General features: G+C 40.4%; 1 protein-coding gene across 5 annotated transcripts in view; it reads left to right on the top strand.

Annotated features, from left to right (window-relative positions):
* The window catches only part of PHACTR1 (phosphatase and actin regulator 1), a 561,384-nt gene that overhangs the window by 18,733 nt on the left and 516,463 nt on the right, over positions 1-26,188 (top strand). For all 5 annotated transcript variants that reach the window (XM_053904899.1, XM_053904898.1, XM_053904896.1 and 2 more), the window contains one exon: positions 18,934-19,080. In XM_053904899.1, coding sequence (XP_053760874.1) covers positions 18,934-19,080 — 147 coding nt within the window. The remainder of the gene's footprint in view (positions 1-18,933; positions 19,081-26,188) is intronic.

Raw genomic sequence — 26,188 nt, 5'->3', positions numbered from 1 at the left:
TCAAAACATTAGCTACGCTGTACTGATTCCCTCTGAATTTGTGGCAAACTCCAGTTTATCAGGTTGTGACTTTCAGGCGGTGAGTGACGTGAGTCAGCATTTACCGAGGAGTGAGGCGCTTTCTATCCTATTTCTTTTCATCCTTTTCTTCTGTGCAAAAGTGTAAGTAAGAAAGCATGGCGACGTGAAGAAAATGACATCAGAAACACCGGATGCTAATTCTAACCCGGCCATTAAATAACCATGTGAGGAGCTATACAAACAGCTGAAACTCGACAAGCCTTTGTTTCCTCTTTTGCGAAATAGTAACAATGCTTGCGATATTATTATTAAGAGGATGAAAGGACATAAAGTAATCAATTTAGATGAGTAGATTCTCAATTTGGAGAGTAGATGCTCGATGAATATTTGTTTAAGGAATGATAAATTGCCACAATAAGGAAAGACAAGAACATTCGCTGAGTTCTGTATCTTCAAGATGCTCAAAGATAATATAATATAATATGATATAATATAATATAATATGTATTATAAATATAATATATGTATTATAAAATATAATATAAGATTATAATATATAATATAATAAAATAATATAATACAAAATATCCTAATAGAAGCAAAAACAGGATCGGAAAGAGGAAAAGAAAGAATTCAGAGAATTTTTCCTGAAGGAGTTGATGCCTGAATCTCATCGTAGAATTAGCACAATAGTGGGGCATTCCTTAAAGAAAAAGCTAGTATGTATAGGTCTTTCCAGAAACGATTCGGTGTGACTAGATCAAAAAGTACAAGAAGGTGAAGGTGATATTTGGGATTGGAGAAAAATGCAGGGTTCAAGGAAAGAGACCTTGAATACCGGTTTAAGAAGTTTGGAATCTGCAGGAAACACAGGGCACCGGAAGGATTTTTCAAGCTGGAACAGTTTCTAGGCCTGTTGATCTTGCTAGGTAAGCCAAATCTTGTTAGATAACAGAAACATACATTTTACAACCTGTGCTCAGATGCGCTGATCAGAATTATGGGGAGTTGGGTGTGGCAATCTGGGTTTTTTTTCTCTCTTTAAGGGGTTGTTTTGTTTTACTTTTGCAGCTCCTGGATGCTTTGATGTAAATAGTATGAAGTGTAGAATTTGAGACCCATTGACTAGTCTAATTCTTTACTTTTATAGATGAGGAAAATAGAGCCCAGAGAGGTAAATGAATTAAATGGAGTAACAATCCAAGCTTATATTCATTTAAATTCACTATTTGTTAACCGCTAACCATGTGCCAGGGATTCAAACTCAAAATAGACAAATTCCTAATGTAGGGGCAGATAAATACATTAATGATTTCAAGCCCAAAAGAATATATGTAAACACTGTGAGTTTCAGAAGCACAGAGGTCACCATCCACGTCCCACAGAGATACATGCGTGTGTTTTGGGGGGAAAGGGTAGATGTGTTTCCACGTCGGTGTCCCAGATGAGATGATAGTTCATCTGTCTTTGAGTTAGATTTAAATAGGAGAAAAGAGAACATTCTGGGCAGTGTGAAATGGCTTGTGATAAGGCATGGACACATTAGAAGTACGGTATGTTCAGAGAACTGTACACATTGAAGAATGAGAGATGTACTGGAAATATAGGGAATGGCAAGAGAAGAGACTAGAATAACAGGCAGTAGCCATGGCATGAAGACTTTATATGCTTAACTAAGGAATTCCAAACCTGATATGGAATGAACTAAAGAATCTAACCCAGAGGAGATCTGTTGTGAGATCTGCTTTTATCAAGACCACAAATATGGAGGACAGGTTGGAGAGAGTAAGAATAGAGGCAAAGAAAGAGAGGCTACTGCAGGGATCCCAGCAAGAAGTAAAGAGCACGTGAAAAGGAAACTGACAGAGTTTCAGCAAGGGAGAGGGATCTTGGAAATTATGAAAGTTCTTTACCAGATTATGTGACGGTAGGGGGAGTAGACAGAAAGTCAGAGAGGAGTACTTCCAATGATCTCCCAATGTGTTACACAGACCCATTGGGTAGATGATGAAGCTGTTCACTCAGAGAGGGGATATAAGAAGGGAATCAAGATGGAGTGGAGAAAAAGATAAGTTCAATTTAGAATATGTTAGAATTTGGAAACTCTACAGAATATCCAAGCATAGATTACCAGTAAAGAATAAGTTCTACAGGTACACTTGCTATAGAGATCTTAGAAAGCCATCCAAAATATTCTATGTGCCTATGTAATTCCTAAAATAACATCACTATTTTACATCTGTCTCTAAATACATGGTTCCACTGGGCCTTTAGTTTTCCTTTCATAATTCTTTTGAGGACTGGGAGATTGTATAAAGCAAACATTTATTTTGTAAATTAAAACTTTTTGCTCTGAGTGTAGTATTTTCTCCCTAACACTAGTACTTAAAATTTATAGGCCATTTGAAATATTTACATAAACCAGATGCTTGAAGTTACCAGTTATTATTTCAAATTCTAGCTTGTGTTTTCATAGGAAGCAAAATTTTGAGTTAACACGAGATCATCTATGGAAAACATTTTTTTTTTCTTAAATAATCTCAATGCAGCCCAGTCTCTTTACAGAACTATAGGTTCTGACAGAATGTTGTAAAAGAAGTTGGGGGGGGGGTGGTGGATGGAGATTCAGCTGTAGCTGGTTAAAAATAGACCTTACTTTTCTTTTGAAGGGAGGCAGTAAGATCTTTTGTTACATTTTGTTAATTATGTACTGCTTGGTGACTAATCTTGATAAGTGACAGGCAGAGGGGAAAAACAGAAAAAACAACTAATTGACTTCACCCAATTCAGTTCTTGTCTCTGGAAAGCAAGACCACACTCTAAGACATCATACCCCAAGACTTATTTTTACATTAGCCCCCTATCCTGTGCCAGCTCAATAATGTAGGCGTGCACACAGAAATTGCAAAATGAAATGAGAAGGGGGAAGAAGCCTTGCATTTGATGTGTCAGGGGCTTAGTATTTATTGCCTTGTTTAGTACCAGAGAAAGGGACTTTTGAGAAGTACTTGTTATTCTCATTTCACAGATGAAGCAATCCATGTTTCCAAGAATCAGGTTAACTTCCCAAGCTCATACTCCTGTTAAGAATGGAGCCAGAGAGGCGCCTGGGCAGCTCAGTTGGTTGAGCATCTGACTCTTAATTTCTGCTCAGGTCATGATCCTAGGGGCTTGGGATAGAGCCTCGTGTGGGGCTCCTTACTGAGTGTGGAGCTTGGGATTCTCTCTCTCTCTCCCTCTGGCCCTCTCCCTTGCTCACGTGCTCTCTCTCTCTCTCTCTCTCAAATAAAAAATAGGGGCGCCTGAGTGGCTCAGTTGGTTAAGTGTCTGGCTTCGGCTCAGGTCATGATCTTACGGTTCATGGGTTCGAGTCCCGCATTGGGCTCTGCACCAGAGCCTGCTTGGGATTCTGTCTCCCTCTCTCTATCTGCCTCTCCCCGACTTGTGCATTCTCTCTCTCTCTATCTCAAAATAAGTAAATAAACCTTTCAAAAAAATAAGCAAATTCTTCATATCTTGGAGTGGTTGATTCTAACAAATGTAAGAAATAATCAGACACAACTTGGGCTAAGAGACAGAGGTCAACCATGCTTCGTTGTTGCCGAAAGAGTGACTTTGCCAGCTGGTCGATGGTCCTGGCTCTGTTCTGCCATTATTTACTAGACAGAGTCTCTGACTAATACCCTGTGATCTGATCACTGTCATCAGGCCATCTGTGGACACAACAGAATACAAATAAAATATCTGCTGAATCTATACTGGGCAGGCCTTTCTCTTAAACACATACGTTTAAGAATTTTTGTGTTTTTTTTCCCCCTCTACCTCCACAATGTGTTTTTATTTTTATTACAACCAGATGGGGCACTTCGTTACATACCAAGAGCAAGTGCACAGATCTAAGGTTTCACTTAACAGTATAATTCCTACGATAATAGAACATTAGAACTAGAAAGGTTTTAATTCAACTGGCTCATTTTACAGGTGATAAAACTGAGGATCAGGGAAAAACGGAGAAGCAAAATGTGTTCAGTAAATACCCGATAAATACCAGAAGCTATACATTTTTATTTCATTCAAAATCATAAGCTTATGAGTTAGATATGATTGCCCCCAGTTTACAGGAAAGTAAAGCTTAGGGGATTACACAACTAAGAAGAGGTAAAGCCTTGATCCCAACATGAATCTTTCTAACTCAGCTTTCCCCTATGACATCCTGCCTTTCTGGAAAGAGGTGACTTATTTAAAATCAGACATCTAGCTGGTACAAGTGCAGAAACTAGAACCTAGTCCCCTACTGTCTAGACCGATGTCCTTATCCCTACATCTCGTTATTGGGATCAGTGGGATTAAAGCCCATGGTATTTGCCTCTAAGGTCACTTTGCAAGTGACCAAGCCCAGCTGTTTGCCACACAAAGATGTATCCAAGTAAATGTGACCCTTTTGTACACTGAACATGAATTCGAGATATTAGAACCTTTAGATTTCGAATTATGTCATTAATCACAGCCACTGTTTGAAAACTGACCACGTAGCAAATACAAAATTAAAATAAATAAGGCATAACATTACCTGTGCTCTCAAGCAAGATTGGAAAAGTGACTTGTGTAGCTGAACCAGGCGTGTTCAACATTTAAGTAATAGAAAGCTATTTCGGTTTATGCCCAACTCAGTTCAACATACAAAGCCTGAAACACATTTTCCTTTTCTGCATCTAGCATGATTTAGCACCCAGCCCCCAGCCGCTCTGCACAGTATCTACTTTAAGAAGCTGAGAAGAAAGGAAGCAATGAACATTTGTTGCCCGCCTCCCATTTGTCAGGCTGCGTGTTAGGTGTTTTACATTTATTATATAATGTTTTATCCTCCCAGGGCCCAGTGAGAGAGTTTATTTTATCTCTAGTTTACATACAAGGAAACTGAAGCTTGGAGAGCTCACTAACTTTTTTCCAAGATCTAATAAGCATTAAGCTTGGGAATGATGCCAACGTTTAATTGCACAGTGACAGGCTTTCTTGGAGCTGTCCAATAATAATAGTTCTGAAATAATAAATGTTTATTGGGAATTTTCTTTGCCAAAGACATTGCATATTTGAATCCTCATAGCAATCCTAAGACCCAGGTATACATAAAGTCCACCTTATAGATGCACAAGGGGGAAGTGATTTGCATGAAATCAGACAGCTCTTAAGCACAAACTCAGGAAGGTTAACCTCAAACCCTGTGCTGTTAATTTCATAGTTCATATTTATTTACTATATTGTCTGCAAGGAAGTGAATATCCACATTATTGCGTTTATAATAAGGAGAACACGACAGAATACCTTAGGTGGACCGTGGTAAAGAAAGAAGATGTTACATTCTCATAGTGGTGTAATCGGGGATGGGAATAAAACGATTCCAGCCACAGAGGCCGGGCAGAGTTTAGACAGGCAAAGATCCCCCAGCCATCCAAAGGCTTGACCAGGGCTTCCAAGGTGACTCACACAGAAGCCTCGGTCCTCGCCACACGACCCTCTCCCGGGGCTTCTTGAGACCCTACATGACATTGCAGCTGGCTTCTTTCAGAGCAAGAGACCCCCAAATAAAGCAAGGTAGAAGCCACAATGTATCTTCAGACCTGGCTTTGGAAGTGATTCACCATCGCTTCTAGCATATTCTAGCGGTCACAGAGACCAAACCTGATTGAATATGGGAGGGAACGACCCCTGGGTATGAATACCAGAAGTTGGGCATCCCGGTGGGCCATCTTGGAGGCTGGCTACCACAACACGCACAACTTTTTGTGGGAGCAGAAAAATGTCAAGAGAAGTCAAAAACATGGCTCCCATACTTGGACAGATTTTGCTAATACCTCTCAAAGCCTCAAGTGGTTGTAAAATTAGCTACAATTTTGCAAAAGCCAAAACGTGGTCCCTCTGGAGAAGCAGCCACTGTGCCAGTGTTAAGGTAGCTATTAAATCACCTTATGTCCATCTTTGTCCAGGTATTAATTCAAGGAAAGCTGGATCATAAAGCCCTAAAAGAAAAGTCAGGACAAAGTCAATGTTGGACCCATATCATTATAGGAACCAGTGCTGGCCTGAATGCCCAGGCATGGAACCATTTCTTTCGAAGTCACCACCTTTGGAGCCTGACGGCACAAGCTGTGGAAGATTCTACAGTTCTAGTCACGTACACTAGGAGGGGAATGGTGTATCTCCAAAGTCGTGCCGCCTGATAGAACTGAATTCGGGCCAGTAAACATTATGGGGCTAGAAAGCTGGGCAGCGATTATAAAAACAAGGCAGCCATGCCCTCACCTTTCTGGCCCCACAAAATTAGCCAGAAAGAAAAAAGAGGCTTCATATCGGAACTTTGTGGAGCGGACGGCTGATTTAATGGCAAAGTGAAGCAGAGAGAGCTAAGATGTATCGATAACAGTTCCACAGACTCTTGGTTTTCTAGCAAAGTATGCATATTTATAGAAAAGAACAAATGTCTCAGCAGCTACTTACTAAATCCAGTTATAATAAAAAGCCCCAAAGTCTTTTCGGTGTATTTTTGTCAAACCCTATTTAAGGTCTGTGTTAACCAATGCAACCTTGGGGGGTTGATATTTCAGTTAGTTGCTTTGATCCTCATCAGTTACATTTCGTATTTTCCACGAGTGATTTTGAAATTTTTTTTTTCAACGTTTTTTATTTATTTTTGGGACAGAGAGAGACAGAGCATAAACGGGGGAGGGGCAGAGAGAGAGGGAGACACAGAATCGGAAACAGGCTCCAGGCTCCGAGCCATCAGCCCAGAGCCTGATGCGGGGCTCGAACTCACGGACCGCGAGATCGTGACCCGGCCGAAGTCGGACGCTTAACCGACTGCGCCACCCAGGCGCCCCAATGAGTGATTTTGAATAACATCACTGCAATCGGTGGGTGATATCATGCGCATTTTAATTGTGAGGTGTGAAAGTTCTTACATTTTTAACTCATATTAAATTTGCAAAATAGTGACATATATACTTCATCTCTACAGCCCAGATTCTTAATCTGCTTGACTTCTCTAGCAATCAATTTTTTATTTTTTGAATGTTTATTTATTGTTGGGGGGGGGCAGGGGCAGAGAGAGAGGGAGAGGGAGAATCCCCCAGCAGGCACTGTCAGCACAGAGCCGGACGCGGGTCTCGATCTCACAAACTGTGAGATCGTGACCTGAGTCGACATCAAGAGTCAGACGCTTAACCGACTGAGCCACCCAGGCGCCCCAATTTTAAATTTTTGAACAAAAATTCAAAGACCTCTAGCTTAAATACAGGACCGATTACCCTTAAGATCAATACCGTATTTATCCACAGCCTGTGAGAACAACTGACAATGACAATTTTTCAGAAAGGTTGGAAGTAAGGATGGGGCATCATCTCTAGTCCTTGGCAACTCTCTTAAATAATAAGAAATAGACATGCTTTTACTAGCATGATTGATTGTTCTATCCAGAGAGGAATGTAAAAGTGCGTATTTAGAGAGAGGAATAGAGACAGACAGAGACAAGAGAGGAAGGGAAAGAGAATATATACATGCAAGTGTGTGTGTGCATTTGATTTTGTGTGTGTGTATATATATATCCAAAAATATTTTTTTCTAAACCATCCTAGCCCTTTATTCCTAATACTTAACTGTGCATTTCCTAAGAATAAGAATAGGATAGCCTGTTCCATAACCACAGCATAGCTGTCAACTGGAATCAATTGAACATTTATACTAAATATATATTTTCTAAAGTTTTTATTCAAATATCAGTTAGTTAACATACAATGTAATATTAGTTTCTGGTGTATAATATAGTGATTCAACACTTCCATACAGTACCTGGTGCTCATCTCAGCAAGTACACTCTTTAATGTCTATTTGTTTTTTGAGAGAGAGAGAGAGGGAGGGAGGGAGACAGCAAGTGGGGGAGGGACAAAGAGAGAAGGAGACAGAGGATTCGAAGCAGGCTCTGCACTGACAGCAGAGAGCCCCATGCTGGCCTCGAACCCGCAAACCACAAGATCATGACCTGAGCCAAAAGCAGACGCTTAACTGACTGAGCCACCCAGGCACCCCTCGGCAAATACACGCTTTAATCCCCGTCGCCTACTTTTTAACCCATCCCCCCACCCATCTCCCCTCTGGTAATCATCAGTTTGTTCTCTATAGCTAAGAGTCTCTTTCTTGGTTTGCCTTTCTTTCTTGCCCTCCCCCTTTGCTCATTTGTTTTGTTTCTTAAATTTACATATAAGTGAAATCATATGGTATTTGTCTTTCTCTGACTGACTTATTGCACTTAGCCTTATACACTCTAGCCCCATCCATGTCATTGCAAATGGCAAGATTTCATTCCTTTTTATGGCTGAATAACATTCTGTTGTATATTGTACAGATTCCAGTCTAGGGTCAGATATCTTTCACCTCCTTTTATCTGGAAGTTTTCAAAGCCTTAATTTGCCTTTTAGAACATCAGTATTTTTTAAAAATACAGTTTCCCCGTCCCCTTTTTAATAAACGCTTCCTACTTTTGAGGTTTCTGATACATCCTCGTTGTTCTACTCAGGTGATGCATTCTAGGCAGGAACACTCCAAGGGTAATTGTATGTTCTCCATTCAGTGTTTATTTATATACACCACATCTTCCTTATCCACTCATTAGTCGATGGACACTTGGGCTGTTTCCATAATTTGGCTATTGTCGATAATGCTGCTATAAACATTGGGATACATGTGTTCCTTTGAATTAGTATTTTTGCATTCTTTGGGTAAATACCTAGTAGTGCAATTGCTAGATCATAGGGTAGCATATTTTTAGCTTTTTAGGAACCTCCATACTGTTTTCCAGAGTGGCTGCACCAGTTTGCGTTTTCCCCAGCAGTGCGCGAGGGTTCCCTTTTCTCTGCATCCTTGTCCGCCCCTGTTGTTTCTTGTGTTGTTGGTTTTAGACAACAAAATATCCCCCTAGACTTAGCATTATGACAGGTGTGAGGCTGAGGCAATGTCTCATTGTTTTGATTTGTATTTCCCTGATGATCAGTGATGTTGAGCATCTTTTCATGTGTCTGTTGGCCATGTGTGTGTCTTCTTGGAAAAATATTTCTTCATGTTTTAATTGGATTATTCACTTTTTGGGTAGTGAGTTTCATAAATTCCTTATATATTTTGGATACTAACCTTTATCAGACATGTCATTTGCAAATATCTTCTCCCAGCCTGTAGGTTGCCTTTTCGTTTTGTCAATTGTTTCCTTCACTGTGCAAAAGATTTTTATTTTGATGAAGTCCCAGTAGTTGGGTTTTGCTTTTGTTTCCCTTGCCTCAGGAGACAAATCTAGAAAGAAGCTGCTATGGCCGATGTCAAAGAGGTTACTACTGCTTGTGTTCTCCTCTAGGATTTTGATGGATACAGGTCTCACACTTCAATCTTTTTTTTTTCTTCACATTTAGATCTTTAATCCATTTTGAATATATTTTTGTGTAGACTGTAAGAAAATGATCCAGTTTCATTCTTTGGCATGTGGCTGTCCAGTTTTCCCAACACCTTTTGTTGAAGAGACTATCTTTTCCCCATTGGATAGCCATTCCAGCTTTGTCAAAGATTAATTGACCATATACTTGTGGGTTCTCTTCTGGGTTTTCTATTCTGTTCTATTGATCTGTGTGTCTATTTGTGTGCCAGTGCCATACTGTTTCGATCACTACAGCTTTGTAATATAACTTGAAGTCTAGAATTGTGATGCCGCTGGCTTTGCTTTTCTTGTTCAAGGTTGCTTTGGCTATTTGGGGTATTTTACAGTTCCATACAAATTTTAGGATTGTTCTGGCTCTGTGAAAAATGTTGTTGGTATTTTGATAGGGATTACACTGAATGAAGAGATCGCTTTGGGTAGTATAGACATTTTAACGATATTTGTTCTTCCGATCAATGAGCATAGAATGTCTTTCCATTTGTTTGTATCATCTTCAATTTCTTTTATCAGTGTTTTACAGTTTTCAGAATACAGGTCTTTGACCTCTTTAACATTGATACTTTAATCTGCTCTTTGAATTTCAATTTTCTCAGTTGATCCCAGAATGTCCTTTACAGCATTTTTCCTCTGCAAGACAGGTATAGTCTAGAGTCAGTTCGGTCTAAGATCTAACTCCAGTACAGATTCCAGTCTAGGGTCAGATATCTTTCACCTCCTTTTATCTGGAAGTTTTCAAAGCCTTAATTTGCCTTTTAGAACATCAGTATTTTTAAAAAATGCAGTTCCCCTGTCCCCTTTTTAATAAACGCTTCCTACTTTTGAGGTTTCTGATACTTCCTCGTTGTTCTACTCAGGTGATGCATTCTAGGCAGGAACACTCCAAGGGTAATTGTATGTTCTCTACTCAATGTCTATCTGTCTCCTATTGGTGATGGTAACTTTGATTGCCCAGTCAGGGTGGTTTCCCATTTCTCCCTAGGAACTAATAAGTCTGTGGGGAGAAACTTTCAGATCATGAAAATATCCTGCTCATCGTCAAAATTTCCACCGAGACTTAGCGTTACCGGTCCTTGTTTGATCTTTATTACAATGGCTGCAAAATGATGATTTTGTAACTTTTCCACTTTTTCCACATCGATGCATTAGCTCTCTGCATTCTACTGGAAGCAAGAGCCCTCCCCTTTCCTGAATTAACTTGTTTGGTTATTTACCCAATTCGTATCAGTTTTATCCACTTACATATTTATTAGTAGGACTCGTGAATACCCGTTATTAACAATGTATCATTCATTAGTGGACTTAAGTATTTTTTGTGCTCCAATCATTCCAGATTTGACCAGGGCAACTCCTTTCAGGCTGGCTTCTGTGTTCTTATGACATACCCCTTAATTTGGGGGAATTCTGCCTTGTTTCCGGCATAACAAGAAGCCTACTTTCATCATTCTTTCATTGTTCCTCATCTGCATTTTCAATCTAGCTATTTGTTGTTGTGTTTAATGCAGCACAGAAGGCTGGGAACAGAATACTTAAAGAGATCATGGTTGTAAAAGATAGATATGATGATATCCCAAAACTAAGACTGAGACAGAAAAAAAAAACCCTACGGAATTGGGGGGTAGTGGAATGTTGATCTTCACAAAGATGGCCCAAGTCATTAGGAACCTATTTTAATTAATCAGATCAAAATTAATTGTCATAATAGTGTGGTTTTGTAAATATTTGGTACTCAAAGGCAAGGATTATCACATTTATTTGTGCGTATTAATAAGCTGGAAGCATTTTAACTTTCAAAAAGAGCTTGTGCATTTATTTTTAAATTGATAATAGTTGGTGCCAAATAACTACAATACTCCACCTTCTATCATATTCTCCGGGATATATTTGTTTATATAATAATGTATAAGTTTTATTTCTAAACGTATAGTAAATTTTTACTAAAGCAAGCATAATTTTGTAAGCTGAAAGCTTTCAAAGATTTATTTTTACTGGTATATAATATATATAGTGATATGCACAAATATAAAATGTATAATTTGATGAACTTTTACAAAAGTAATTACCTTTTCTAAAAGAGATAATCACCACTCAAATCAAGATATAGACTCTTGCCTGCATCCCAAAATGTTCCTTTGTGCCCCCTCCAAGACATTATCTTTTTAATTAACCTATTACTGTATATTCACTTTATTTCTTTTTTTTCAAACTTCACATAAATGGAATATATACGTATTCATACAACATATACTTTTTTAGGTCTGGCTTCTTTTGTTCAACATTATGCCTATGAGATTCATCTATCTTGTTGCTTCTAGTGATAGTTTGTTCTTTCTTCGTTTCCATAATGTATGACATTGTAATGAAGATACTCCACTCAGTTTTGTACATTTTTCTGTTGATGGCCATTTGAGTGTTTTCAGTTTGGGGCCATTATGAATACATCTGTTATGGACCTGCTTGTTTGGGTCATAGAGTATTTGTGTGCATATTTGAGTATATGTTTATGTATACTGTGTGTGTAAACAGCTTTCCAGACTGGTTTTACAAGTTCACATTCCCACCAGCTTTCATGAGAGCTCTAATTCTTCCACATCCTCACCAATTTGGCATTGGATGACTTTTAAGTTTTACCCAAATTGGTGGATGTGTAATGATATCTCATTGAGGTTTCTATTTGAATTTACCTCTAAGTAATGATTCTGAGCATTTTTTCTTAGGCTTACTGGCCATTTGGATTTTCTTGTGGGTGAAGGACCTATTCAAGTCTCTTGTCCATTTTTTTAAAAGATATTGAATTGTCTGTCTTTTCCTTCTTGTTTTAGAAGTTCTTTATATATTCTGGTTACTAATCCTTTGTTGTATATAAAACTGAAAATATCTTCTCCCAGTCTGTGGCTTGTCTTTCCACTCTCCTACTGATGTCTTTTCTTTATTTTTTTAAAGATTTTATTTTTAAGGTAATCTCCACACTCAATGTAGGGTTTGAACTCACAACCCCGAAGTCAAGAGTTGCATGCTCCACCGAGTGAGTCAGCCAGGCACCTCTGTCTTTTCTTTAATTAAGAAGAATGCATGTAGTTTATTTGTACTAAGCTATTGAATATATGTGCATACATGTGTTTGTAGTATTCTCTTATTATCCTTTTAATAGATATAGGATCTATAATGATTACCCCAGTTTGATTTCTGATAATAGTAACTTGTATCTTACCTATTTTTATCACCACTAGGCTTGCTAGAAGTTAATCAATTTTATCAATTTTTTTTGAAGAATGAGCTTTTTGTTTCATTTACTTTTTTATTGTTTTCATGTTGTCAATTTCAGTGACTTATGCTCTTATCTTTATTAGTTCTTTCCTTCTACTCACTTTAGATTTACTTTCCTCTTCTTTTTCTAAGTTCTTAAGGTAGGATTATTGACTTGAGACTTTTCCTCTTCTCTAATGTAAATATTTAGTGCTCTAAATTCCCCTATCAGCACTGTTTTCGCTGCATATCCCACATTTTTTGGTATGCTGTATTCTTAATTGTATCTAGTGATGAACGAAATTTCTTAATTTTAATAGTGTCAACATGCCTGTTTGTTCTTTTATGGTTAGTGCTTTTCACGTCCTATTTAAAAATCTTTGCTGAAGTCATAAAATATTCTATGAAAAAATTTTCTTCTAGAAACTTTGTTGTTTACCTTTCACATTTAGGTCCATGATCCACTTGAAATTGAATTTGTATGGTGTGAGATAGGGATCAAGGTTTGTTTTCTTCCACCATGTGAATATCCAAGTGTTCAAGCACTATGTATTGAAAAATCCATCTTTACCCTATAATACTGCAGTGGGACTCTTGTCATAATCAGGCAACTGTTTATCTCTGGGTCCATTTTAAAATTCTCTGTTCTCTTCCATTTGTCTAATTATCTTATTTTGTTTTTGAATTCTATATCTTTATAATAAGTCTTGATATCCTCTACTGTAAATCCTCCACAGCTATTTTCTTTGTCATGATAAGACTAGTCTCATCCCTTTGCATTTTCATATAAATTTTAGAATCAGCTTGTCAATGAAAAAAAATGGATTTGAACTGGAATGTCATTGAATCTATAGATCGGTTTGAAGAGACCGATGCTTTTACATAGCGTGTCTTTTAATTCATGAGCATGAGAATGGTTTAGTCATACCATTCCTCATTTATTTGGGTCTTATTAATTTCTTCCAGGAATGTTTTGTAGTTTTTCGTGTAGAGATGCTGCTCATCTTTTGTGAGATTTATTCATAAGCATTTGATGGTTTTGACACTATTGTAAATAGTTCTTAAATTCCATTTTCTGATTTTGCCAGTATGTTGAAACAAAATTGGTGTTTTATACTGCCATCGTATCACTAATGTTGTCAAACGTAGGCATTATTTCTAAGAGCCTGGATTCTTATGGTTTCTATGCGTACACAATCCCAACATATTCAACTAATCACAATTTTATTCTTGTTTTCCTATCATTATATCTTTTTAATTTCTTTCCTTTGACTTAACTCACTGCATTGACCAAGACCTCCGGTATTATTGTGACTACAAGTGGTAAGAATGGACTTAGTTAGGAGCCTTTTGAAAATCTAAGTAACGAGTTCTCATCCCCTCAAAATTCAGTAGGTCCAGGTTGGGGGCCTGGAAAACCTACACTGTAACAAGTATTCTAGGTGATATCGATGTAGGGGTGTCCTAGAAACACACTTTGAGTAATATTTTTAAAGCTTCACTCACCTAAAGAGTTTTCTTGATTAGGATGGAATATTGCTCTTTCGTTCTCCCTTCTCTTCCCACTTTTATCCTCTTCCATGCCAGTGAAGGATACACAAAATACTACTTTTCTGACCACCATATTGTTTCTCTTTTTCTGTTTCTCACGGTGGATACAACACGCACGGAAGGGTCTTCAGTGTTAAAACGTCGGCTGGTTTTAGAAAAGAAAAAGACCCTCATCCTGGGTCAGGAGTCTACTCAAAAAGAAGCAAGCTTTTTAAAAATACATTCAAAAGTTCTTGAGATCACAGTTGAATTCAGTTCTTTCTGAATACGCACCCAAACCCCCACATGTGCACACACCGTCAGGCATATGGGTGTTGCCACATGATGGAAACACTAGGAGGAAAAAAACCAGATTCTAAAGGATGCACAGGTGTAGAAAATAGACTTGAATAATATGAAATCACTTGAGACAAACATGGATACCATGTGGTTTCCTAAATATGATTAGTTGCAAATCAAAGGAACAATGTATTTTCTGAGACCCAGAGGTAAAATATGCCATGGATATTTACGGAAAGGAGATACAAAAATAGCTGCAAATATCCTAGAGTATTAGAGCCAGGCAGGGCCTTAAGATCCCGTCATCTGACTCTGGTATTTTTCAAGCTGAAGTGACTGAGATCCATGTTGGTAGAGTGAGTGATGTCCAGTGTTGTCTGGTGAGACGCACAGAACCCAGCATCCCGGATCCCCACCACAGTGCTGCTTCCCTTATGTCACTCAGGTAGTTTATGAGAAGAGATCATGTCTATGGAAGGAATCCCAGAGAAACAAGAAGGGACAAACCCACGAAAGCGAGTCCTCAGACCGGATAAGGGGGAGATCCGTGAAACGGAATTGATTTTGTAAGCGAATTGTACGAAAGATGTGCGAAAAGAGGCGACGTGAGCAGAGAGTGGGAAAACCTAGACGAGAGAAAGGAGGCAGTACACTGGGGAAGTCCAAAACTGGAAGATAAAACTATGCTAAAAGGGATGTCTGGGTGGCTCGGTCGGTTAAGGGTCTGACTTTGGCTTAGGTCATGATCACACTGTTTGTGCGTTTGAGAGCACCCTGGGGCTCTGTGCTGACAGCTGGGAGCCTGGAGCCTGCTTCAGATGCTGCGTCTCCTCTCTCTGCCCCTCCCCCACTCACACTCTGTCTCTCACTGCCTCTCAAAAATAAATAAACGTTAAAAAAATTTAAAAATATGATAAAGTAATTCAAGAACATGTAGGTAGACGTAGTATTTTTATGTCATTTTTATCAAACGTAGGTCTATCGAGAATTATCTCAGTCATAAAATGACCATAATAAAATCTTATGAAAGTACACTTAGACTCCTTTAAAGAAAGGTATACCTCAAGTAGCAGCAATGTTAAGCTCTTAACCTCCTAAAATGTCAAAAGTAGAAGATATAGAAATCCAAAGATGTACTTTCTATATCAAGAAACATTAAATGTAAAATCAAAGAAACACAGGGAAAGCTAAGGCTAGGTATTTCTGCAAATGGCTTTATTGTTTTTTTTTAAATTTTTTTTTAAATTTTTTAATGTTTATTTATTATTTTTGAGACAGAGAGAGACAAAGCATGAACGGGGGAGGGGCAGAGAGAGAGGGAGACACAGAATTGGAAGCAGGCTCCAGGCTCTCAGCCATCAGCCCAGAGCCCGATGCGGGGCTCGAACTCACGGACAGCGAGATCGTGACCTGAGCTGAAGTCGGACGCCCAACCGACTGAGCCACCCAGGCGCCCCCCATAATTTTTTAATGTTTATTTATTTATTTTGAGAGAGAGAGAGAGAGAGCAGGGAAAGGGCAGAGAGGGAGAGAGAGAGAGAGAGAGAGAGAGAGAGAGGAAGAGAGAGAATCCCAAGCAGGCTCCATACGCAGGCATGAAGTCCGACACAGGGCATGATCTCACGACCATGAGATCCTGACTTGAGCCGAAATCAAGAGTCCAACGCTCAACCGACTAAGCCACCCAGGCACCCCAGGTTTTTTTTTTTTCAAAGACACGGCTGATGAATGAAAATATAAGGGGGTGGAGAATCCCAAATATTTTGAACAATTAGTTGCACTGCCTTCATTCAAGAGAGGTAGAGTTTACACAGTGTTCAGAATTGTTGGCATTTATTTCCTTACGTTTCCACTTCCCTAAGAGCCTGAACCTAAATGTTACAATCATAATATTGGTTTGCAGCCTGTCTAGCCATTGAAAAGCACTCACCTTCATGGTTCATTTGATGAGCCAAATACCCTGGTTGTGTCTCCTGAGAGAGGAAGTATCCATTTTGAATCTATGTTTAACAGAGATAAACGGGCCATAATAATTAGGCAAATGTCACAGAAAAGTGAATTTTAAATGTGGCTAGTCAACCAAATGTATGTACTTAGCAAATCAATATACTGGTTAAGGGCACAGGATTTAAAAATCAGGCAGACAAGGATTTATTTGATTCCCAAATTCAGCTACTCATTACTTACGTAACAACTCCTTCTTTCTCTTCTCTCCTTCCTCTCTCCCTTTCTTCCTCTCCTCCTTTCTTTTATTAAAAAAAAATCTATTTAGCATTTACTATGTACTATGCCAAAGACTAGTGGGCCAGTTATCTGACATAACTGAGGGAGAACATGCGAAGTTTATAGGGAAGAAATTTGTGGTCTGTGACCCGAGCCAAGACACAAATGCAGAAATGAGCCAGACTCGCTGGGAGAATTCTGGGCAGACTGGAATGAACAACGGGAGACAAGTTTGGAAAAACATATTAGAGTCAGGTTGTGAACGGCCTTGAATGCCGGGATAAGCAATTTCAAATTAACATTGCAGATACTTGGTGAACAATCAGAAATTGAGCGATTCAGGAGGAAGCCTAGTACTGAAAGCCAATGGAGGAGACTAGTTCAAAAGAATAGTTTACTACACGCTTCAGAGAAGGCAAGACAGAAATGGATTTAACTGTTAGAAGGACATGATGACCTTTAAAATAGCATTGCTTGCGTGGGGGGGGGGGGGATAGGAACCAGCAGTGGGGATGACAGAGGGGGTTGAGGGTGAAGAAACGGAGCCTGTGGGGCAAAAGTTCCACGGGAGGGTGAAGCAGAAGGGGAAGGAAATAGTGTGGTAGGGATTCAGGAAGCAGTGAGGCCAAGGGCAGATATATTTTTCCCAAGGTGAAGAGTTATTCTCCATGTGGGATGTCAAAAACCCGTGCGGAGAGACTGAAGATTCTAGACCGTAAGAGCAGGAGATGAGAGTTCATGAGAGTTCCCACTGACCCCTGAAGTGCAGAGGGAAGTCTTGCAGAGATGGGGCAGCGTTTCTTCCTCTGAGATTGAAGGGTATGACTTGACATTGAGAGATTGCCTTTGTAGCCGGGAGAGAATCAAGGCAGCATTTATCTGTGTACTCCAGGTGAGCTCTTGCTAGAAACATGAGTGTCAACATCGGGCCACAAAAAAGACCAAGTGACCCAGGCTGTAGAAAGGCAAACATCAAAGGGTATAGCCCATCAATAGATTCAGCAGGAGCATCAGACCATTTTCAGTCACACTCCAGAAACCTTTCTACTTCCTTCCGTGCTGGGTAACGTGGGAAGTTTGCAGTGCAAAATTTCAAAGAAACGTAGCCTGTCCTTGATCTTTACCTCTCCTTCAAAAACAATGGCACTGGGTTACAGAGACTGTGGGTCCAATGTGAAGGTGACTCTTTGTCCTCTAAGTCACCGCATGAAGAGAGTGTTGAAGGTTAAAATGAATAGGTACTTAGGTGGACACAAGCACGTCCTAGAAGTTAGTGGCTGTCAAAGAGGGTCCCTCAGTTCTGGGTGGGTATGCCTGGTCTACATTCAAAGTCCCAACTCTGGAAACTTTACTGCCAAAGTGCTCCCAAACTTGTACAGACTTCTCGTCTCCCTCCACATCTAGGGTTCAATGGGGCTGGTGAGAAAGCTTCTGAGGATTGCAGACCAGGTTGCATCTTTATTTGAGCTCCGGGTTGGGAAAGGGGGAGCAGAGGGGGGCCCTGGGGGCAGTGCCCTCCTCCATGAACCACCCCCCCCCCCAGGCTTGCACCCCAACGGTATAGTAATTCCATCCGCACAAGGAAAGCCGAAGTTGGTGTGTCTGGCCAGGCATCCTCAGTCTAGAGAACGCTGTGGGTTAAGGAGACCCTAGCGTGCACTTGAAGAGCAGAGTAAGTGCGTTTGGCGGGAGAGGGCACAGTGCTGACTGGGCATCTTTGCTTTGGAGCCTTCCCTTTCGCATCGGCCTGTCTGTGCCAACAGCCGAGAACCGGGGCTGCGGGCAGAGGCGGGGTGTCAGTCCGGGAACACTGACCCATTGGCCCTGTGGCTGCAAGAGGAGTTAGGGGAGCCCTGGGCGCAAGCCAGGGATAGAGAGCCTGATCTCTGCTCCAGTCCACGAATCCTTAACGGATTTTCTTTCTCTCCCTTCACCCTTTTCTCTCCTTTGCTCTCTTTCTTTCTCTCTCCCTCTTTTTTTTTTCCTCTTTCCCCTCTTTTCCCCCTCCCTCCCCGTCCGTCCCGTTCCCTTCCTCTCCCCTCCCCCCTCCCCTCCCCCTCCCCGTGCGTGAGCCTCTTCCTTTCCCCTCCTCCCCTTTTCCGCCTCTCTCTCCCTCTCTCTCTCCGTCTCCTTCTCCCTCTCAGCTCGCCGGGCGACCCTGCTCCTGCCTCCCACATTAATGGCGGCATCTTCGGAGGATGATATAGACCGGCGGCCCATCAGAAGAGTCCGCTCCAAGAGCGACACGCCGTACCTCGCCGAAGCCAGGATCTCCTTCAACCTAGGGGCAGGTAGGGACGACCCTCTCGCCTCGCTCTCTCCCCCACCCCGCTTCCTCGCCTCCCTTCCCTCCACGCGCCGGCTGGCTCAGCCCCCTGCCCCTCCTGGGGTGCCCCCTTCCCGGCGGGGTCCTCCCTCCCGCCCCCCTTCCTACCCAGCCGGACGCCGGGCTCGCTCACTCGCTCTTTGTGTCGCCGGTGTGCGGAGGGGTGTGTGTGTGTGTGTGTGTGTGTGTGTGCGCGCGCGCGCGTGTGTGTTGCAGAGGTGGGGGAGGGTAGTGCGTGGAGCTCTACATCCGCCCTGGAGTCACACGCGGGCTTCCCCTTTCCATAAGGAGAAGAAAGTGTTGTCAGTGATAACAATGATCATAGCAATAACCCAGAGCTGGATCGGGCTGCGAGTGCACTGGCTGTGGGCGGAGGGTCTGGCAAGGCTCTGCCGGGGAGGTGTGCTGGCAGGGCTCCTACAGGGTGGAACTTGTTGGTGACATTCGGGCTGGTGATTTTGCTGGGCTGATGCCACTGCTGCGGTGTTGGAGGGGTGAGAGGGTGTGGGGTTGACAGCTACCAACGGGACCTTATCTTTCCACCAAGCAGTTGGAGAGCAACCCGAAGTATGATAATAATAATAATAATAATAATAATAATAATAATAATAACAACAACAACATTGTCTGTTGGATACATGTTAGGTGATCTGATTCTGTCACTGGTACTGGTGCTCAAAGTGGCCCAGATGGAATTAAGTGAAAAGGGCAACTGAGGTAGAGGAGGGAGGGAGGAGGGAGGGAAGAGGGTAAAGAGGGAGGGAGGAAGGGGTCATGGGAGGGAGGGGAAAAGAAGAAAGAGGGAGAGGAAGGGAGGGAGGAAAGAAGAAAGGAAGGGGCAATAGAGAGGACTGAGGGATCCAGAGAGTCAACATGCTTCAGTTGAGAGACCTCTCAGGCTTACTTGATGAGAAGTGCCCAGTGTCAGCTGTCCCCACTGCTGCTGCTTCTCCGGATTCATAGGCAGACATCACCCCTGTTAGTAGTAGATGGTCACCATCATCGGGAAGAAGTTGTTCAACAATGACTTCATAGTGCTGCCTTTCTGAATGACTCCTAAGCCACCACCCCAGCTGTGTCTCTTCGTTTTTAGAGTCCCTCAGTGTTCTAGCAAATCCATTGCAAAAAGAGTGAGGGAATTTTCCTGAACACTATCCCTCGAAATAAGTTTAAAAACCAGATAATACCTTTTTCTTTAGGAAACTAAATCCTTGAAAATGGAACTGAATGAAAGTATGTTGTGTGCATGTGTTGGAGCAAAGAGAACCTTCACATGATGAGTATTTTATACACTATTGAGAAGTTTGGACAAAAGAGAAAAAACTCTGAACAGAGAAACAAGATGTGTTGGCTAAGGAACCATATCTTCATGACTAGAAGGGTAACTGAAAGGATCAGAGCAGCCAACTTGGTTGGAGTGTTATATTTTCCTGTCTTGGTGATTTGGGTTTTTAATCATATGTTTTCTTGTCACTCCTAAAATATTTTCCTCTGGATTTAGTGCTGGGGAAATGAGGACTTTATTGGGAGAAGCTTTGGCAATTTTTGTGGCATGCTGTGTAGCCTGTGGTCTCACTTTGGAACTGTTAATCCTTGATTCAGGATTCAGGATATGGTTGTGAGGGGTCTTCAGAAGGACAGAGAAGAGTTTCTTTTATGACTGAGATTGTTTTCTTGCTGAGTGATTTCAGAAATTGTACCACTGACCCCTTTGCTACCAAACTCTGGTACATTCCCTTAGTGTCTTTGTCTCAGCACAGGAGAGGAAAGGGCTAGAGCGGCAGTTAGTAAAGGTTATTTACCTTGTTTTACTTTTGACAACCAAACAATAAAATAAAACACTAAAAGAAGGCTTCAAGTTTCAGCTACTACTGAGAGAGTTGAGCCATTTCGCCACCAGATTAAACCCAGTGACTTGCCGTCTTTTATTCTGGTTAAATTTCTCTGGAGGCCAGTTAAAAGATTGGACTTTTCAGACAAGACTTGTCTGTCTTTTCTCTGGAAATGAACAAGCCCAACAAGGTCCCAGTCTCTTCTATATGCCCCTTAGAATCTCCCTAAAAGCAAAATCAAGAAAGACACCAGCAAGAAAGAGAAAGTGTATCCAGAGGATGTTGGTAGAGAAGGGAGAGCAGTCGCAGTGGACGGTGTTCTGCAGATAGGGGAGCTGTCCTCCCTCGGTGGTGCTGAAACGAAGGATTGTGTGATAGAGATGTGACTATAAACAAGACAGCGGAGGGAGGGGTGCCCAGTCCCTCCCAGTGATGGAATCCCAGGGAAAACTCAGGAGATCTAGTCACCAAAAACTTTTCTATCCCTGCCCACCTACATTTGCCGCCTGTTTACTACGCCTCACGCCTACTGTTCCACTGCTCAAATCAGGCAGTTCTGCTCTAATTTTGCGCAGGCTGTTCACTCCTGGCGCTTTGTTTATTTTCCAGCTGGTTTCTGGTTGCTTTCCTGACATAGTAAGATCTACTCACAGATGTGCCTTTCCCCCGCATTTAAAAGTAATTGTAACCCCTGGTTTAAAAAGCAAACAGCCTTGTTTATCTCCTTGAGCAGCAAGTTGTAATTAAACTATTAGTGTCGTTATCAGCGTTGCTGAACAGAGGAGTCTGCACACTTCGGGTAAATTACATAATTTGGGCATAGAGAGAACTTTGTCTCGTAACAATTTATAAACAATTAAGCAAGGAAGATTTCATTTGCCCTTTATTGCCACTCTTCTTCTACCCCCCAGTCATTTAGTGTTTATTCTTTCCAGAGAAATCCTTTCTTGGTTTAAACCATTTATGTTTAATATTTGCTTTCTCACACCCACTCATTATATAGAAGTACATGTTTAATATTTTAGAGGTTTAGTAATGCTTCATGGAATAAATATACAGATGTTCATTTTATTTGGATATCACGAAATCATTTTGGGCACCAGCTCCCTTCAGCTAACCTGTATAGTTGCCAAATAACGTGTACTGGGCATTTTGAATACTAATTAAATACTTATGCATCCTTTCAACTACATCCTGTCCCTGAGGGCACTTAATAATATCATTTCAGAAATAACTCCACAGCTTGAGTGAAGGCTATACTCCTTCACCTACCAGTCCCAAGTCAGTCAAAGAATAGCACCAAAATGTGGGTCTTTCATCACTTTTTGAAGATGCAAACTCCAAGTTTCAGCATAAACTGACGGAGTATAGAATCGGGATTTTCTGAACCGTGACTTCCATTCTTCTCAAAGAGACCCTTTTGTTGGTTTTTAACTTCTATTCAGCACTTAGTATATTATGCTAACAGTGATAATGGTTATTTGCTGACGGTAGAGAAAATTAAGCCAATGTATTTGCTGAAACTTACGCAGACACATCAGACCTCATTTAAAACATTGAAAGAGGTTTTTTTTTCCCTGAGAAATTAAAATGTGTTATAAGGACATCGTGGAACAGAAGAGTATGTTCACACTATTAGTAGCAAGTGTTTCTAATTGTGTTCTCACTTAGTAATGAACATCATTGACATTTAGCTTGTGAGAACTTACCCTGCCTTATGAGGTCATGCATTCACTGCATTGAAGTGGGTGCCCTGAAGAGTTGCAGCCTGTCTGGAAGATGTTTTCCTATAGGCTAGTGTGTTTTATTTATCTTTATATTGACAGTATGTAGAAGGGTATTTGGTCCCTAGAGGGTGCTGAAACTGAAAAGTTTTCGGCAGTTACACGCTGAAATGAATGGAAATGTGGTAAATAAAAAGTTAAGCCCATCTAAAATTTCTTAAAGGCGTGTCAAAAGCAGGAAAGCTAGTCACGCTGATGACTTAGGATTGTTTAAACCCCAAAACCAATATTGGGCCACTCTTGAGAAAAATAAGTACTTCTCTAAATCATAAGGAAATTTAACCTTTGTTGACATTTCGGAATTGCTTTTTGCGTGGAGTAGATTTTAAGCTGATGGCATGGTAAGCTTCAGAATGCCCATCGTCCTTGGGACTTCAAGATTAGTTTTTGTTTCTGATGTAAACCAAGGAGAGCTATTTCTGATTTCTGTTGGTCTTCTCCACTCTTCCAGGCACACAGGATAATGGCAGTCACAATTGGCTTGTTTTGGCCACCTGTAAGAATGGATGGGTCCGCCAGATTAGGGTATAACCTTGGTCTCAGGGGATCTCTTTCATAACTTTCTTGAGGAGGAAGATCTTTATCTCTTAGTTACAGTATGAAAATCTATGATACTGAGAAGTGACTGCCCAGAATGCGAGATCATCACTTAGCAATGAGAACTGTCCCTAGGCAAAATTGGGAATACTGTCACACTGAACCAAGATTGTTCAACCAATGCGAAGGTCTTGGTAAGCATCTTCCTTCACTCTTTCACTGAAGAATGCCAGTGTCTCCCTCACAATGTTTTCTTGTTACTGATTTCAAAGTGAAGGTAGGTCACATGGGTCTGGCTTTTATTTTGTAAGCCCCAAATCTCCTTGAAAGTACTGATTGCTTCTCACATTCAGTAGCCACAATCCAACTGGAAGGCCGTGTAGTTGACCAGAAGCCTCTATTACGGGGCCCTCTGAGGGTCTGCCCTCCTCCTTTGCTGTTCTTAAAGCTAACCAACCTGGTAATCTCATTATGTAATGCATTCAGATGGTACTGATGAAGACCACTCCAAATAATATAAATAATATAAACAAAGTAAGGGAAAGTAAATAATTAACAATATGAAGAAATAGGAAGCCCTTTGCCGTTAATATTTAACTTGACTGCTTACAATATTTTTGTTTCAACAACAATCCATACGTTTCTGAGACACCTTGAACACTAAATCTGTGTTACATGGTTAAATTTTCTTGGGATCTCTGGTCTGGGCATTATTAAATTCTTTTTAACATCTAAGGATTACATTACTATTCTCTTATCACTAACTGATATGTTACTTAGTTTGTCTGTAATTATATACATATATATATATATATACGCATACATGTATATGTATTTAGAGAAAGAGAAGAGATTTCATGGAAGACCATGAAAGTGTGTTTTATATGAAAAATATCAGAAAAACTTGATTTTAATGCATCTCTGCCTCTAAGACCAGGCACAAGACACTTAATTTTTCTAGGCTTCGTTCACTCGGCCCTTAGATGACGGATTTCGATTTTAAAATCTAGGAAGTCTCAGGGTGCCTGCGTGGCTCAGTCAGTTAAGTGTCCAACTCTTGATCTCAGCTCAGGTCATGATCTCAGGGTTTGTGGGTTTCAGCCCTACGTTGGGCTCTGTGCTGACAGTGTAGAGCCAGCTTAGGATTCTCTCTTTCTCTCTGCCCCTTCCCCACTCACATGTGCATTCTCTCTCTCTCTCTCTCTCTCTCTCTCTCTCTCTGTCTCTCTCAAAATAAACAAACATTAAAAATAAAGAAAAAATAAACAAAATATTTAAAAATTAAAAAATAAAAGGAAGTCATTTAATCTAAAAACCTGTGAATAACTGGTGTTTCCGACTCTAGCTGTACTACTGGATATTCACTGATTTTTATATGCAGTCTTATTTATGGTATAAAACATATAGTAGAATAACATAACTATAGCAGTGATTTAAATATTTGATCACAGCAAAGTTATGAAAATAAGCTTAAGTAAAAGAATTAATAAATATTAATCATAATTAATAATTACTTCTTAATAGTTAATAATGTGCTAGGAGGTACATTTACATACACCGTCTTAATTAGAATGTTTTAAGCTTGAATAGTCAGAGATTAGAGTCTTTAACACAGTTGATGCTTTGTAACTGTTTGTTGTATGATTGAAAAAGGTATTGGCGAAATCTGAGCAATAAATGGAAAGTGAGAAAACTAAATATTAATCTGGTCTTCCAATTGGCATTTTAAGTGTTTCCTGTTCTCTTTTGTAATTAAAAGGAATAGGTTATAAGATCTATATTTTCCCTTTCTCTTTTTAAATTACTGGGGAAGGTAAATACTTGCCTTTGGAATTCACAGATAGAATAATCCTATCTTCTAGGTTCTAACTGTAAAACCTGGCCATGGCCTACAGAGAACTTTTTTCCTTCTTCAGAGGCATATGTGCTGATAGGAACAAATAAACTGTTGGTTAAAATAGGTGCAAAACAATATATTCTTATACAGTTCTTTTATTTTATTTTTAATTTTTTTAATGTTTATTTATTTAAAACATTTTTTTAAATGTTTATTTATTTTTGAGACAGAGAGAGACAGAGCATGAACGGGGGAGGGTCAGAGAGAGGGAGACACAGAATCTGAAACAGGCTCCAGGCTCTGAGCTGTCAGCACAGAGCCCGACGCGGGGCTTGAACTCACGGACTGTGAGATCATGACCTGAGCCACAGTCAGACGCTTAACCGACTGAGCCACCCAGGCGCCCCAATGTTTATTTATTTTTGAGAAGGGGGAGGGGTAGAGAAAGAGAGAGACACAGAATCCGAAGCAGGCTCCAGGCTCTGAGCTGTCAGCACAGAGCCCATTGTGGAGCTTGAACTCACAAACCACGAGATCATGACCTGAGCTGAAGTTGGGCACTTAACTGACGGAACCACCCAGGCACCCCATCATGTATTTTAATTCGAAGCAAAAATATTTTCATATCGCATATGGAGTTACTCCTTGACGTATGCAACTTCAATTCATGATTGTTTATTGTACAAGCAAGAGTTAAAACACAACTGAAAACTGAAGATAATATATAGAGCTAGTTTTCTCCTTGACTTGATAAGTTGAAAAATGAGACATATAGTCAGTGTATTATGTCCAAAAAAAAAAACCAGAAGAGGCCCTGAAAGAACTATTAATAGATATAACATGTTCCTCATTGTATGATACAAGAAGAATTGTAGCATTTCCCCCCTTTGTTTCATCCCTGTCCCCACCCTCTTTGGTAGTAGGTAATAGAGTGGATGTGATTTCAGGAGGGAAAAAAGTGGGTCATGTTGACATCTTAATTGCTTTAATTTACAAGTCTTTTATATAACGTAGGATAGTTAAATAAAAGACAAAATCAATTTTATGACCTTATTGAAGGATGATGGATTGGCATGACTTCCT

Source organism: Panthera pardus, unplaced genomic scaffold (genome assembly GCF_024362965.1).
Source record: "Panthera pardus isolate Hobbes unplaced genomic scaffold, ASM2436296v1 HiC_scaffold_17, whole genome shotgun sequence".
Classification (NCBI taxonomy): Eukaryota; Metazoa; Chordata; class Mammalia; order Carnivora; family Felidae; genus Panthera; species Panthera pardus.
This window is presented reverse-complemented; position numbering and strand designations above follow the sequence as displayed.